The 15,511-nt window shown below is 43.5% G+C and overlaps 1 protein-coding gene across 1 annotated transcript in view; it reads right to left on the bottom strand.

Moving 5' to 3' along the window:
* Roe1 (grpE protein homolog, mitochondrial Roe1) overlaps positions 1 to 15,266 on the bottom strand; it is a 30,855-nt gene extending 15,589 nt beyond the window's left edge. Inside the window, exons 1-2 of the mRNA XM_075676864.1 lie at positions 15,122 to 15,266; positions 12,902 to 13,043 (exon numbers count right to left, since the gene is read on the bottom strand). Of these exons, the coding sequence (XP_075532979.1) occupies positions 12,902 to 13,043; positions 15,122 to 15,219 (240 nt within the window). The 5' untranslated portion in view covers positions 15,220 to 15,266. The remainder of the gene's footprint in view (positions 1 to 12,901; positions 13,044 to 15,121) is intronic.
* Positions 15,267 to 15,511: the final 245 nt, after the last annotated feature.

Genomic DNA, 15,511 nt, shown 5'->3' with positions numbered 1-15,511 from the left:
ATTGCAATGCATGCTCACTGACCTGGAGAGGCAAAGCAGAAGGGTGGGTCTGAAAATTAATCTGCAGAAAACTAAAGTATTGTTTAACAGTCTCGGAAGAGAACAGCAGTTTACGATAGGTAGCGAAGCACTGGAAGTGGTAAGGGAATACATATACTTAGGGCAGGTAGTGACCACGGATCCGGATCATGAGACTGAAATAACCAGAAGAGTAAGAATGGGCTGGGGTGCGTTTGGCAGGCATTCTCAAATCATGAACAGCAGGTTGCCACTATCCCTCAAAAGGAAAGTGTATAACAGCTGTGTGTTACCAGTATTCACATACGGGGCAGAAACCTGGAGGCTTACGAAAAGGGTTCTGCTGAAATTGAGGACGACGCAACGAGCTATGGAAAGAAGAATGATGGGTGTGACGTTAAGGGATAAGAAAAGAGCAGATTGGGTGAGGCAACAAACGCGGGTAAACGACATCTTAGTTGAAATCAAGAAAAAGAAATGGTCATGGGCCGGACATGTAATGAGGAGGGAAAATAACCGATGGTCACTAAGGGTTACGGACTGGATCCCAAGGGAAGGGAAGCGTAGCAGGGGGCGGCAGAAAGTTAGGTGGGCGGATGAGATTAAGAAGTTTGCAGGGACGGCATGGCCACAATTAGTACATGACCGGGGTTATTGGAGAAGCATGGGAGAGGCCTTTGCCCTGCAGTGAGCGCAACCAGGCTGATGATGATGATGATGATGATGACTAAGGGTTACGGACTGGATTCCAAGGGAAGGGATGCGTAGCAGGGGGCGGCAGAAAGTTAGGTGGGCGGTTGACATTAAGACGTTTGCAGGGACAACATGGCCACAATTAGTACATGACCGGGGTAGTTGGAGAAGTATGGGAGAGGCCTTTGCCCTGCAGTGGGCGTAACTAGGCTGATGATGATGATGATGAAGAAGCAAGTACTACACCAACCCAAAATAAGCTGAAGGTCGCTTTAAGGAATGAGGTGGTCATCGGGGCTGGTTATGACTAAAAGGCATAAATAGAAATACCAAGTGAAGCTGGACTAGTAAATAAAAAATTGTTTAAATTATATTCCAGGGTTACACGTGTCAAAAACCACAATCTAATTATGAGGTATGCCATAGTGGGTTATCCGCATTAATTTTAACTCCTATGCACCCAATGCATGGTACACTAACGTTTACACTTTTAGGACACCGAAAATGTTAGTCCTCCGATGCCCGCCAAGACGTAAGGATGGCGATGCGACCTTTAAGTTTCTGCAGTAGCTCACCGTGACATGATTTTATTTTTTAGAGTGTACTCAGAAGTAGTTAATTGTTTATTGATAATTCAGGATTACATATGATTCCAGAGGAACAAATCACAACCAAAAGAGTTTAGGTAACTTTCACTGCACAGAAATTACGTAAACATGTAAAAGCACTTGGAAGCTGGTGACGTTATAGTACTGATGTACCAGTGCTGTGTTTTGGCCATAAAGGTCAAAAGGGGAGACATTGGCCTTCATTTTCACCACAAGTAACAAAACTTTTTCTGACAAATATATGAAACCAGAGCTTTGGAAAAAATACTTCATTATTCTGAACTGCTTCAGCGTGGCTTTAGTGGCGGCCCCTCTAGATGAGCTCTGACTGCATCAGCCACTAACAGGACAGTTGTCATTCGAGTGAGCCGTTGTGCTGGATGTTACATTGCACAACAATGCAAGTATCCCTGAAAGCGACAAGACAATACCAGTCCTAACAGCATCTTTTCTTTTGAGAAGTATGGTATGCTGGAAGGCGCATTTTCACGGCTACTGCTGCTACCTGCTCCTATGTAATTCCATGGGCCTGCCATTCTACAGCTTCCTTGTGTGTGTCACTTATCACTGCTTTTGTTAACGAAGTACACTGTACAAAACAGTGCCACAGTGCACCTCTGAGAACTGAAACTGTGATAGGCTGACAGTCAGGAAAATAGAAGCAGACACAATATTGTACAATGGTTCTCATTGTGTGAGCCCCTCCTCTCCACTGTCCCAATAAAAATTTTGCTTTCTTGATGAAGTGATTTGCATACTTCAAATAGCAATAAATAAAGTGATTGAAAACAGAGCTTTGTTAGTAATTAGGACTCGAGTGCCAATTCATTACTCTTTGTCCATGTATCCTTGCACTATGCCTGTCAGAAAAGTATTCTGGTACTGACAAGCACAAGCATCCATAATTCATAAGAAATCATGCGTCAGCAGTGACTAATTTCCTATGGCATTGTTACAGTCAAGAGGAGCAAAGAACCTTGTGGTAGAGAAAAGGATGATGACAGACCATATTATCTTGCATACCTTCTCCTTGCTCAGCTAGCTTGCCGGCCTTCACTAAATAGCATTTCTTTTTACATATTTTCATGTCTCTCATACTGTTATGGCTTTTGTAACATGCAGGTGCAAGAAAAATCTGACTACAAGGTCAGCTTGTTCTCACACCACCATGAAGACAGCACAGTGTTGCAGAAACCTGTTACCTAAAATATAAAAACCACAATGGGGAAAGTCATGGAATGTGACATAAGTGGAAGTGCGATACCGTCAGGATACATAAAGAAATACTAATGGGATTATGTGCACAGAGTTGAAACGTCTGTCATTGTGCGTGAATCTCAGCAAATGGACTACGACAACAATCTGACACAAAGAGCGGCCACAGCGCATCGATACCATTACACGTGCAGTGAGAAGAGAAGCATGCACAAGTGCGCATGAGAGTATTCGGGGAAAAGACAACCAGCATGGCAGAAGTGGAAGGAGAAGATGGTGTCCATGGCACAAGAGTAACGGTCTGTCAAATTGGGCACATTCGTTTCATTGACATATGTATATTTTTGTGAAACCATATTTTGTGCAACACAAGAAAAAAAGAAAAGAATAAAAGAGAAAAACACATGCAGTGAAGCCTAACTAACTATGCACAGTAAAGGCAAACTTTTATATCAAGGTTTTACTTTGGATGAGCCCAGCATAACCTCAGAAGGAACGGGTTAATATGACCTGTTTAAAACTTGCACCATGTGCACAGCAGCTCGGCACATGAAGCAGGAGGCCATCTACATCATGAAGTTGGTGGTCATGTGGTTCCAAACACCATTGATGTTCCCACCCTGATTGAGCTGCGGAAAGACAAGTGTTTGAGCACACAATAAGGGGAGAGGGACCTCCTGTGTTCCCAGAGAAGGAACAGCAAAAAAATTTGGTTTTGCCCATATTGAAAGCAGAGAAGTGCAGAATAAAAAGGACTAAAAAGACTGATTTGGTGGCATGCAGCCAGCTTTTGGAGACACAATCACAGTGTGGCCTTCAACCACTGTGGCTGACTGACATACGCTTGAAGGGTTTGTGTTACATACCATGTTACAGCCACCTTCAATTTACATAGTGTAACCAGCCTCCTACTTCAAGTCCGAAACCATTTTGCACTTGATGTGTGTTTTTAACTGGTCGCACATTGCAATTACATGAAAAGATTTTGCACTAGTTACAGTAGAACCTCATTCATATGTTTTGCAAAAAAAGAAAGCGAGAGAGGCCATACCAACCAAGAAAACATACAATAGGAAGTCACTCAAAAAAACTGACAGACTGTGATTGGCAGCTACGTAATGTGAAGCGTTGCGCGAATTGTTGCAGCATGAGAGACTCCGAGCTGGTCGGGCTCAAGGGGCCGACCTGAGATGCATGTTCTCATTTTTATGGCTTCAGCTTTTGTGCTCCTCAAATTCAGCCAGAGTCATCAGCTTCTTCGAGTAGGCCATTCTGGTGGGAAGTTCTAATGTGCCCACTCAGTACGAATTGACACGGATCTGGATCGAGCCAGTAGGGCCCAAGCTACCAGAGACATGTCATTTTCTTATTGACTAGTGTTTTAAGACTGCAACGGGAAATATAAACGAAATCGAGCTGGTGGGCAACAATGGAATACAATGCCACTAGAGCGATACATGACGCTCTCTTTGCCCGCCTGCAGCATTGAACAGCTGCGCGCTTGGGTTGTTGCGTATTAAAAGCATGCAGTACACTTACAACGGCACTGAGGCCAACGTACTGTGAAACAGATAAGTGAAGATGCTTATCGCAATAGGGTTGGCGGTGATAGCTGTGAGCACGTGTGCAATGACCTGGGAGGAGATTTGCTGGTACTGGTGTGAGAAACTTAGTGCGCACTAGCATTTTCACAGGAGAAGGGTGAGCAAGTATTGCAGGGACTGCACGCACCTCGCGCCTTTCTTGTTTACACGGGAGCACCTCTGCTTGTTTACACAGGATATACAGGAGCGGTCTGAAAATGTCTAATATAATCGCAGTTTGGCAATCTACTGAGGGTTGTACCGAAAGATTGTGTTTTCCCGGATAATATGAAGTATGAACCAATAAACAATGAGTGTAATTGTTCTGGGTCATTTTTTGTGTTCTCGATCGCAAACGTTGGTGCCAGGAAATCATACGTAATGGGATCGTATCAATCAGGTTCTACTGTATATGTTGTGGTTTCAAAGAACTGACACTTGATACAGCAATTACAAAGGAAACAGTTAATAAAGGCAAAAAAAGGGACATTTCTGCATCTCTACTACTTTTAAATCATCTGAAGTTGACATGACAGTGAGAAGCATGTCACAAAGCAATAAAAGAAGGCAAAATGACAAGCTGGTTGACGTGCATGTACCACAAGTAAGGTCAATGATTTTAATTTCGGGAACGAGTTCCGCACTGATTGAAAATCAGGGTCAGGATAATGAAATTATTCAAGTCAAATTTTTATTTTATGTGCTTCGTCAGTGGTCTGAGTGGCGCTCTGCCTAGGTTACCTCAACCATCCACCAGTTACTAGTGGTGATGGATAAGAAATTAATAGAAAGGAGAAAAAGTGAATGACACATTTTATCAGCCCAGATGTATTTTAGACAAAGTAGACAGGTTCAAACACGTATGCCTCCGCTAACTCTTTTTACTAGTATGCATGGTGCTGCCATCTCTGTAAGTTGTGAAAAACACCTTTGTTTTTTCTAAACATGAAAAGTTCCTTGAAGTGATTCATTATCAAATAATGCAGCAGAATGAAGTACAGGATAGCCCCTCCAATCACCCATGTGTTGCATCAGCTAATTCCACCGTATGCCTACAAATTTTCTGATAGCATCACCCCAACTAATATAATCTCCTGCCACCTTGAACTGCCTTTCCCTTCCCTTGACACATTGCTTGCTTCACTAATGATCTAGACCGTCAGTTACCTGTTATGTACATTAGATGTACCGCTAACAACACTTCCAGAATATCAGCTACATATACGATCTATACTACTGTCTTCCAATCTCTCAAGTTTTCCTACGTTACACTGATCATTTGCTGCTCTATTGCTTATGAAATCCTTAGCTTCCTCTCAAGCTTTTGTCTACTTTTCTTCTTTTTATTACCAAGTTTTGGTGCCATAGGGGCATACATACTTTTGAAGGATATTGGTAATGCACTGTTCACAACTTGAGAATGCCTGCCAAGCTGCGAGAAATACACTAGCGTGGATGTTTCAATTCAATTACTCATAATAACAAGCACTGCAACAGTATCATGTCACAGAATATTTCATTTCCCTTGGTAACTGTCTAATAAAGGGTTCCTCACCAGGCCTGGCCATATTGAGCTGACAAGCTCAGTGCATACAATGCGCACTCAGAATCGTGTCTGCTAAGAATTACATCGCTACGCGACGTAGATAGAGCTGAAATTTCTAACTAAACGCTGTTTGCCCTTCTACTCGTGGGCACCCACTCCAAGAGGGGGATGACGTACAACAGCAAGTGCACCTACGTACATGTATATGCTGTGACCTCTCTCATAGTGACCTGTGACACTTCGAGAATTATTCAAGGCAACATCTGTTATTTGTCTAATCTGTTGCTTCAAAAGACATATTAATGTTTAGAGAAATAATAGAACCCACAAGCTGAATGTGTGCATGTTTTTGTTTTACTTCACACTGCAGCAAGAGAGATGTACTTCCGTTTCATCTGCTTGTTCCCACGTCGTGCAGTCGCGCACGCCAAGAGTGAAACAATGTTATTTTCTACTGTGTTCCAGCATGTGATCATGCTCTGTGATCCACTTGCATCTGCCTCAGTTCTCATGTAGCACTGACTTATACTGATACGCTCTCGTGCACAGCGCACAAAATCGTGCGCAGTGCAGATCATGACAAACGCAATTGCTCATGCACATGACCGCCAGTGGAAGCGCACCGCACTGCAATAAAGCAAGAGAGAAAAAAAGAAGGAGGGGCCCGTGACATATGCATCACGCGATCCTCCAGCTCTGGTATGGGAGAATGCAGGGAAGGAATTTCTCTTGCGGAGGCTAGATGGGGCATGTGGAAAGAGTGTTATGTTGGCAGCGACACTCGCCTCCTGAAATCATGGGTTCGCGGCACTGAAATATTTCTATCTCAGCTATTAATGAACCAATTTGAAAAATTCTTGCAGTAGAACGCTCCCAATAGGGCATGTAACAACTTCCAGCATATAACAGGAATTTGCTGTGTGGCCTGGTGAAGGGCCCTTTAAAGGAAAGGCCACAGCGTGCCAATATTATTTGGTTATTGTTAATGGTTAGTAACTGGGCTGAAATCTCTGCATTTGATATGCTTCTCGTGGTTTTCATTTAAAAGAATTATGTGCTAAGTGGTCTTCACTTGAATGAACCACTTACTGTGCTGTCTCCTGTAAAATTGCTGTAAAAAAAGGTTACACAACTCATTGGCAAGTTAGCCTCCTCCAGCTGTGGCTAGTGCACTCCTAACACAGCTGTGGAACATCCTAGCTACTTTAGGCGGCACAGTAAGCTTTTCCATAGAAGTTTTGTGACCAGAAAAAAAAGTCAAGGGGTTTTGCTCATAAGACTACTTACTCTGTTATTCAACCTTCTGAAATTCCTGCTACTTCATGTACACTGCTGAGCACTTATAAACACAATGGCCACTGGTCAAATTTCTTTAGTCTACCTGCCTCCCTGCAACATTAAAATTTTGTAAAAATACAGCTGGCACAAGAGATGGAGGGGCTCTTTTAAGTTTGCAATGAGCACACACATCTCTTGTGGAACACATACGCACTTAAACGATTTACCTTTAGAAGAATGTTAGCCTAAAAACTAAAATATGGCTAATTAACACTCTAGTTTCTCCTGTGGCGATTTATGGATGCAAGTTGTGGTTGAGGTGAGGCAATGATAAATAATTCCCTCCTTGATCACTAACGCTACAGGCTACAGTAATGTGCTACTCATGGCTGTTATCAGAAACTATCAAAACTCAAGAGACTGCAGGTAAAAATTTTTTTTAATTAAGGATATAGAATCTCAACACCTAGCCGCTGCTTGCCTCAGTGGGCACCTCAGTGAGGCAAGAAGTCTGCCACCAAGCAACCATTGACAAAGAGAGAATTAAAAAAGACAACAAAAAGAAACGGCAGTTAAATTGAGCAGGTTGCAGCCGGCTACCACTACAGGGTTCGTACACGTCTCGGAGACAGAAATTAAAGGATATTCAAGGATTGTAAAAGCTTTTGAAAGGGCGCAGAGCGGCATCCCATGTAGCAATCTTTAACCAAGTTGGTAAAATTGGCACTTTACTTTATCATATTGAAATTGGACCTTTTATGCAAATAAGTACAGTCGCTGGCAAATCTTTCCTGCATGAAAGGGGTCGTAAAACTTTTTGCTTTATCGCGCAACCAGAAAAAGAAACGAAATTCGTGATTAAGAAGTTCTTTTTTTAATTTACGAGTCCGCAACCAAAGATACGCTTGCATACCATGTCGACGATGTCTTACATCAACGATATGAAACAAAACCTGCGAAGCTTTCATGTCCACTCCACCGCCGTGGTTGATAGAGTTGCTCGCAATGGGATGACTTTGCACCTGCTATAGATTAACTTCAATGGTAAAGTGCGAGGGCTGTGTGAAAAAAGAAAAAGTCACAGTTTCGCACAGAAGGTGAAGCATCGATTACAATAGTAAATTAGTAGACAGTTATACAAAGTAAGGATAGTAGCTTTATCGGCCATATAAACTTGGAAACATTTGCTTACTAACTGAATTAACAACCATGGTGTCAGCGCGCACAAGCAAACCTGAACACATCACACTCGATGAGCGCTGACACTCGCTGTCAAAATGCTGCTATTAGCAAGCACGGCAGCAGCGGCGAGAAAGCACAGTGTGCACAAAGGTGTGAGTCATCTGCAGATCCCTTTCAGGATAGGGCAGTGCGCGACCTTGCAAAGTACACATTTGATGCGGAGTCGAAGCACCCCCCCCCCCATCACACACTGCCTCCCCACTTTCCTATGGAGCACGAGATTGAGCCGTGAAGGTCAGTTCCCCTTGCGCCTGGTTGCGAAATACGCAGCTGCTCCAGGAGCATAACACCACCCTGCCCTCCCTCTCATCACCCCACGGCCTTTTGCGCAACGAAAGACAGCGCATTTACTCTCTGCTTTCCTCCTTCGCGTGTGCCAGATTGAACCATGATTGTCGGCTCCCGTCGAGTGCTTTCACTCACACATGCAGTACATGATGCACGGCGACGATGTTATTGCCCTTGAGCTTTATTCAGAGCATCACGGTGATGCAATAATGTGCCTGGAGTGTTCATATATTTGCTATCGCAATAAAACGCGAGCCGCCGCACCCGCATTTGTGCCATGCATCAGATGTAGCAGGATTTCGCTGTATCACCAGCCTCGCGTGCCTTTCTCCCATCTCCATTCCACTCTTCTGAAACACGAGTCCGACAGCACCGACGGAGAAGGGGTGGAAGGGAGACGGGAGAAAGCGCGAGAGGGTACGACTGCGACAAAGTCGTGCCGTGTGGGGTGAAAAAATTCAAGGGTTTTCAAGGAAAAACAAAAAGAGTTCCAGGACTTTCACGGGCCTTGAAAACATACTTTTCAATTTCAAGGATTTCAAGGACGTGTGCACACCCTGCACTAGCTGTGAAATTGGTCAAAATACATTTGTGTTTATAGAAATATTTCCATAGAATCATTGGGATTTGCAAAAATATTCGCCTGCTCTTCTACATGCAAAAGTGTAGAGCAATCAAGCCATAAGGAGGCTCAAAATCGCCGCAGGTTAAAGACACTAAACAGAAACACTCAATCACTCTGGACTGATAAAAGTACTTTATCAGAACTCTATTTTCATTAATTTTGCATGTTCATTGTTAGAAGCAAACATGAAAGTCACAATTACACTTTTTAAATTTCACTACAAAATCCCAGCCATGGTATATCAGTGTGACGTCACGGATTTCAAGCCACTTTTCTATATTTGGGCCGTTGTGGCAAAGTAAAAGTTTTCGAAACTTTCTAAGTTCAGTCTTTGGCTCCAATGTAATACAATGTAGTCCATGCTAGCAGATAAAAACTTAGCAAGGCGTGACCAGACGCCATCAATATCCAGGATGTCCCAGCTGGCCAGTGCAAGAATTTTAAGGTGGTGGTGCCACCTGTCTTTCCTTTTTGTCCCTGTCATGGCTTACCAAGCCTCTTTTCACCGCAAGAGTGATTTTCTTGGGTATTGGAGTAGGGCAACTGACAATTTGCAAAATAGTGAGCACCCCCCCCCCCCCCCCCCACATGGTGTTTTATAACCACGTACTCTTATTCACAGAAAGATCACATTTCTCCCTCTAAGTGACCCCTCCCTTTTCAGGGAGGCGGCGTGAGCACAAAGGTTTTTCGAAAATTACTACGGAAATACCAGGTCACCATAGTTACCCCACACCCTGTACCTCGGTTCAGCGTTGGATTAAGGGGGTGGCTAAGGGGGCCGCATCCCAGCGCCTCACCTCAGACAGTAGGAGAAGGGGGCCCATTTATTCTAACCTGCTTAGAATATGGAACCATGGGCAATGGCAGGAAAGGAAAGAAGACATCACACGCGCTTTTGTCCGCATGCCGTGGGGCATGGAATGTTCACCGTTCGGGCTAGGGTTGTGGAAGAGTGATGGGGGAAGTTGGAGAGCTGGACACAAAGGCCTGTCTCCAGGGCCCACTCCTGCCTAGTGGCTGCGCACCCATAGGGGACCTGTATGCGCATTAGCCCAGGGCCCCCATTTTTCTTAATCCAGCCCTGCCTGGGTTTGAGTAACAATGTATATGCTGCTATTGGATAAACTCTGGCAGAGTAGAGGCATGTGCAGGGTTCGCCAGTATAAACGGGAGGATGTTGAATGGGAACAACAGTTTGTTCTGCTAGTCTATGGTCGAGGTTACATGGTTAGAAATATTGTTGCTCAGGCATGCGCACCAACATTTTTGCAAATAGTCAAGTTACTAATATAGCTCAAATAATTTTTTTTTTATCCCTTTAAGCAAGTGGCTTTGTCTTTCGTGGTTCACTGGTCCATAAAACATCTTGAACACCTTGATATACACTGCACCTAGGATGCTGCGAAGAAGGTTTGACAGCCCATTTATAAGCTCTCCCCACCAGGGATGAAACTTTATCAAAGGAATGTGCAAGAACTCATGCTACTGGCCTAACTCCCATTTCTACGAAGTTAAAAACAGAGCTTTCTTATACACATCGTAATTTGAGCCTAAATTCAGGAATACTTCACAATGGCCATGACCAAAAGTATAGCAATCCCCATGTGAACTTGACAAGCCATTGAGGTTTGGCTGACTAAACGACATATTAAAGGGCCCCTCACCAGGTCTGGCCATCTGGGGCTGACAAGTGCAGTGCATACAATGTGCACTAACGACTGTGACTGCTAAGAATTACATCCCTACGTGCTGCAGAAAGAGCTTAAATTTCAAACGCCATTTGCTTCTCTCCTCATGGGCTCCACGCTTCCAGGCAAAGAGTCAACGTATATCACACAAGTGCGCCTACATACATGGCAGTGCTTTGACGTCACTTAAACTGACACGTGACTTCGAGAATTATTCAAAGCAACATCGGTTATATGTTTATTCTGTTGCTTTAATAGACAAATTAAAGTTTAGAGAAATAAACATCCACACCGAAAAGTCTGAATGTTTTTGTTTTACTTCGTACCATAGCAAGAAAGATGTACACTTCCGTTTTGAATGCTTGTTCCCACGCTTGCACGCAGAGAACAAAACTCTCATTTTGTGCCATGTTCCAGCACTGCGATCATGCTCTTTCATCCTCTCACGTCTGCCTCAGTGCTCATGACTGTAGCACTGACTTATGCCGCTAATCAGGTGTTCCGCTGCAGAGCGCACAAAATAGTCCGCTGCGCAAAACGAGATACGTAACAGCTCACACATGAGACTGTCACCAAAAGTGCACTACTCAGCAAGAACACGAGTGAGAGAAAAAAAGAAGGCAGGGGCTGTGATGTATCCGTCATGTGATCCCCTGGCTTCGGTATAGAAGAAAGTAGGGAAGGAATTTCTCTTGCAGAGGTTACACGGGGAAAGTAGGGAGAGCGTCTATGTTGGCAGTAACGCTCGTCTTCTGATATCATGGATTCGCAGCACTTCAAGTACTTCTAGCTCTGCTATTAATGGACCAACTTGAAGAAGCCTTGTGGTAAAACACTTCTTAGAAGGCTTCCAGCGTATAACTAACATTTGTGATGTGCCCTGGTGAGGGGCCCTTTAAAGGTACCGAAAACCGATATTAAGGACCTATTTTTTATGGTGCAACGCAAAGCTCACTCTCGGTGGTGTTTATAACTGCAGCGGTTACTTCCAAAAGCGCATGGATATTTTGTAAGCAAGATATTTCTATCTATGCAGCCTCTAAAAACATAAAGAGTTCCTTCTCCAGCAACGCTGAGAAGTGAGAGTGACGTCATTAGCCCACCTCGCAAATTGTGAAAGCTGCCCAACGTTCTGCTTTCATAGTAGTGAGTGTAACTGTGATTAACCACCTACATTTTGACCTTTTCAACCATTTTTGAAAATTTAAAAATGGTAAGTTCACACTGTTGTACAGTCCTTTCTTATATTTGAACCGCGTTTTTCCCCAAGTACACACGCCTACAACATGGCTGGCTGGCCCCTGTAGTTGTTCTGTTGATAGGCGAGCCAAGCCAACTTATCGAAAATGAAGGCAGCATCACTTTTCTATTCACTACAATTGAAGGCCTATCTGCACCGCTGTAAGTTAGAAAAAACTTATACAGGAAAACGTGTACCACGTTTTAATACTAATAAAAAGCCCAAGAAACACGTACACTAATAGAAAGTCACGTGATAGGCCTTTTTTGCATTTTTGTTTTTGCCGCATGAGGCGCCAAAGGTTATTTTTCGCGACTTTTAGTGAATTAGAAATATAAATCCACATTTAAGGAAAAAAACATGGCTTGTTTTAGCCACTACAATAGGCAATCTTTCCATCAGTGGGTTATCTCTATTCATGTCCTGAGCGGCAACACAGAAACACAGCAACAATGTAAAGAAAGGACATGATGGCTGGCAGGCTTGGCATTGTAATACATGTTGTTAGCCATTGTTTAAGAGATGCTTTATTGTGTCAAAACAGACAGGAATTGAAGCAGCAAAAATATCAAGCTTAAATTTCAAGAAAAGCAACAAACATCTTTTTTTAATGTAATCTAGTACATGCTTGGTATCTTTGCGTGCATATTATGTGCATGCGTATGATGTATGCACCTGTTTCAAATAAAGCCTTGGTTACGTTAGTGGTGTGTGTGTCCACTTGCTTATCCTTGTTGCGAATGCACTTAAAGATCCTAAGTAAGCTACATACCATTTGCCTCACTTTGGTCTGCTAGGACAACGGGCTACGATGGCCAGCAAAGCAGCAAGAATTGTGTTTGTAACACTGATGTCAGCAAAAGCACAAACTTACGTCAATGGTCTTAATCTGTTCAAGAAGCTTGCGGTTTTCTTCTTGGCTTGCAAGTAAACTAGGATCAGCTGCAGGCTTCTCTTCTTTGGTCTCAGCTTCCCGTTCAGTGGGGGGTGCTGTAGTGGCTGTAGAAAATAGAAGCCTGAAAAGCAGATCAGTATTCTCATCAGTACATGACCACTGTGCATTAAACCCACAAGTTTCAGAGCCCTTCACTAGAGCATCTCTCATTGTGACAGAGTTCCTCTGGCACCCAGGGTACTTGAAGTCTCCCTTCAGTGGAGGGGAGACCTCGTAGGGTGGCAACCAGTATAGCGTGCACACACTCACACCATATATATGATATATGCCACTAATGTATATGGTGGTCCTGCCTTCGTCAGAGTGATTACTCTGACGAAGGCAGGACCACTTTCTGGAACGGTCCACTCCTACCTACCTACAAAAGTGGACAAAGTGCGTGTGTCTTTTGTATAACGCAATACTCACAATGCACAACTATACGAATTGAAATTAACTGGTAATGTTAAGAAACCAAGGTGAACCTTCACTAATTCATGAGCAGGTACCTTCACGCTCAGGGGCACATGAAACAGTATGTGGTGCCAAGAATCTTATTAGAAAAAGGGTGGTGACTGTCATGTGCAGTGCCTCGGGGAAATGCTTGCAGCAGCAGGACAATACATATTTACTTGCTTTTCCTCATTCCATATCAATCGATTACTGTGATTAAATCATTAATAAAAAATTTGAGAGTTATAATTGTCCTGAACAAGGCACTACTGGTAATAAGACCACCTCAAGAACTTGTTAAATGGGTGCCGCAGTGCTACAGCTGACCTGCTGGAGGGCAGCCTCGCAGGTCAACGAGAATGAATTATACAGTAGAGAAATTCGACATGAAATACTGTAAGCTGCAGTATACACAGAGCCCTGAGCAGCAAGCAGCAACTCGGGACTCAGTGTTAAATAACAGCTTTACAAAGGAGTGTGTTGACGGTACACAGAAATTTACCCAGCTAACCGTACCTTTTTTTTTTTCTTCTTCTCAAGTTCACAATGACTTTCAATTGTTTTACTGTCGAACATCATATACATGATTAGATCTCGCTGCACTGATTTATTTGCTTCTGATTTGGGGCAATGGCGACCTCACGTTGGTAAATGTAGGCAACAAAAGAGGGTGTTCTCATTCATTCACGCAAAAGTTAGAAGCATCAAGTATGTGTCACCACAGTTTGCTCACAACCCTATTTCCCAAAACCCCCTAGACTGGTTACTGTGCGCTTAGAAAAGGAACAGTTCACACACACAATGATGCGAAATTATATAATATACATATAAAATTGTTGCCCAATATGCAGTTGGGAATATGAAAAAAGTACCCAGCATAAAAGACCAATGGCAATTCATTATTATGTTGCTTCCCATGACCGTCTGGAAAGTTTCAAATAAAAATTTTTACTTCTCTGACTTCAAATCCATAAAAAGCTGCAAATGTAATGGCGCACGCCTGCTGCAGCAGCTCTTACTGCGACCTTACATGGTTGCCCTGTAGCATAAAAATTAAATCCAGTAAACGCTTGAATTAGTCGACCATACAAACCACAGTTGCAGTTAGCACACGGCCTATTCGCGACATAGTTGGTTATGCATTGGTCGCACACAAAACTTACGAATTAAGTCCGCTACCGCAAGCAGTACCACCACATTTCTGCAAAATAATTATATTTCACATCATACACTATGAAAACACGTTTTGCAAACGACGCATAATGGATTGACATTCACGATTTCACGGCAAAATAACGGTGCGTTGTCTGGCAAATACAAGACTAATTTAAACCCTCGTAAAGCATAATGGTAAAAACAGAGCCTATTCCTCTCAGCGCAAGGCCAATACAAGCAACCTAGCAGACCAATGAACCCACTAACTGAAAACTATAACCTTCAGCACACGATTGAATAAACCTACGATCATAAGTGCTAGCATCGCAAACAGGAAAGGACAAGACTTGCTTGACAACTAAGCTATATTCACCGTCAAGCTGTAATATACATCGACTGATAAACTTTACTCCTACTAATTTACCCGACGTTGGTCCCGGGATGAACCAAGTCATTGCATCAGCGTGCACAGTACGGCGTTAGAAAAAACAAACTACTAGCGTTTTGACATTAGACTCTGCGCACACCCCACAATACCACCTCCGAACTTACCTTGCAGAGAAGGGCGCGTATGATTTCGAAGAAACATAGGAGCTTAATCGAAATATTTGGCGAAGCATGGGGGAACACATGGCAGCGTGGGACGCCATCTTTCCGGATAGTGACGTCCGTGACGTCAGCTAGAATCTCGAAGCGCGCGAGACCTCCGAGAACATCAATTTCGCATCGCTCGCTGCCGTCGCTACATCAAGCGCCATGCGCAGAAACTATAAAAAAGATAACTTTGTGATTTCCCTCTAGATGGCGGGACTGCAATGTGGCGTTCATAGAGTTGGCGTTCCTGGCTGCCGGCTACAGCGACATCGAATAGAGAGTTTTAAAATAGGGGTCCCAATAGTTTGGGGCCCCAAAGAGCTTTGCGGGTGTTAGCAGACGGCGGTT

The sequence above is a fragment of the Dermacentor variabilis genome, unplaced genomic scaffold (genome assembly GCF_050947875.1).
Source record: "Dermacentor variabilis isolate Ectoservices unplaced genomic scaffold, ASM5094787v1 scaffold_12, whole genome shotgun sequence".
Lineage (NCBI taxonomy): Eukaryota > Metazoa > Arthropoda > Arachnida > Ixodida > Ixodidae > Dermacentor > Dermacentor variabilis.
This window is presented reverse-complemented; position numbering and strand designations above follow the sequence as displayed.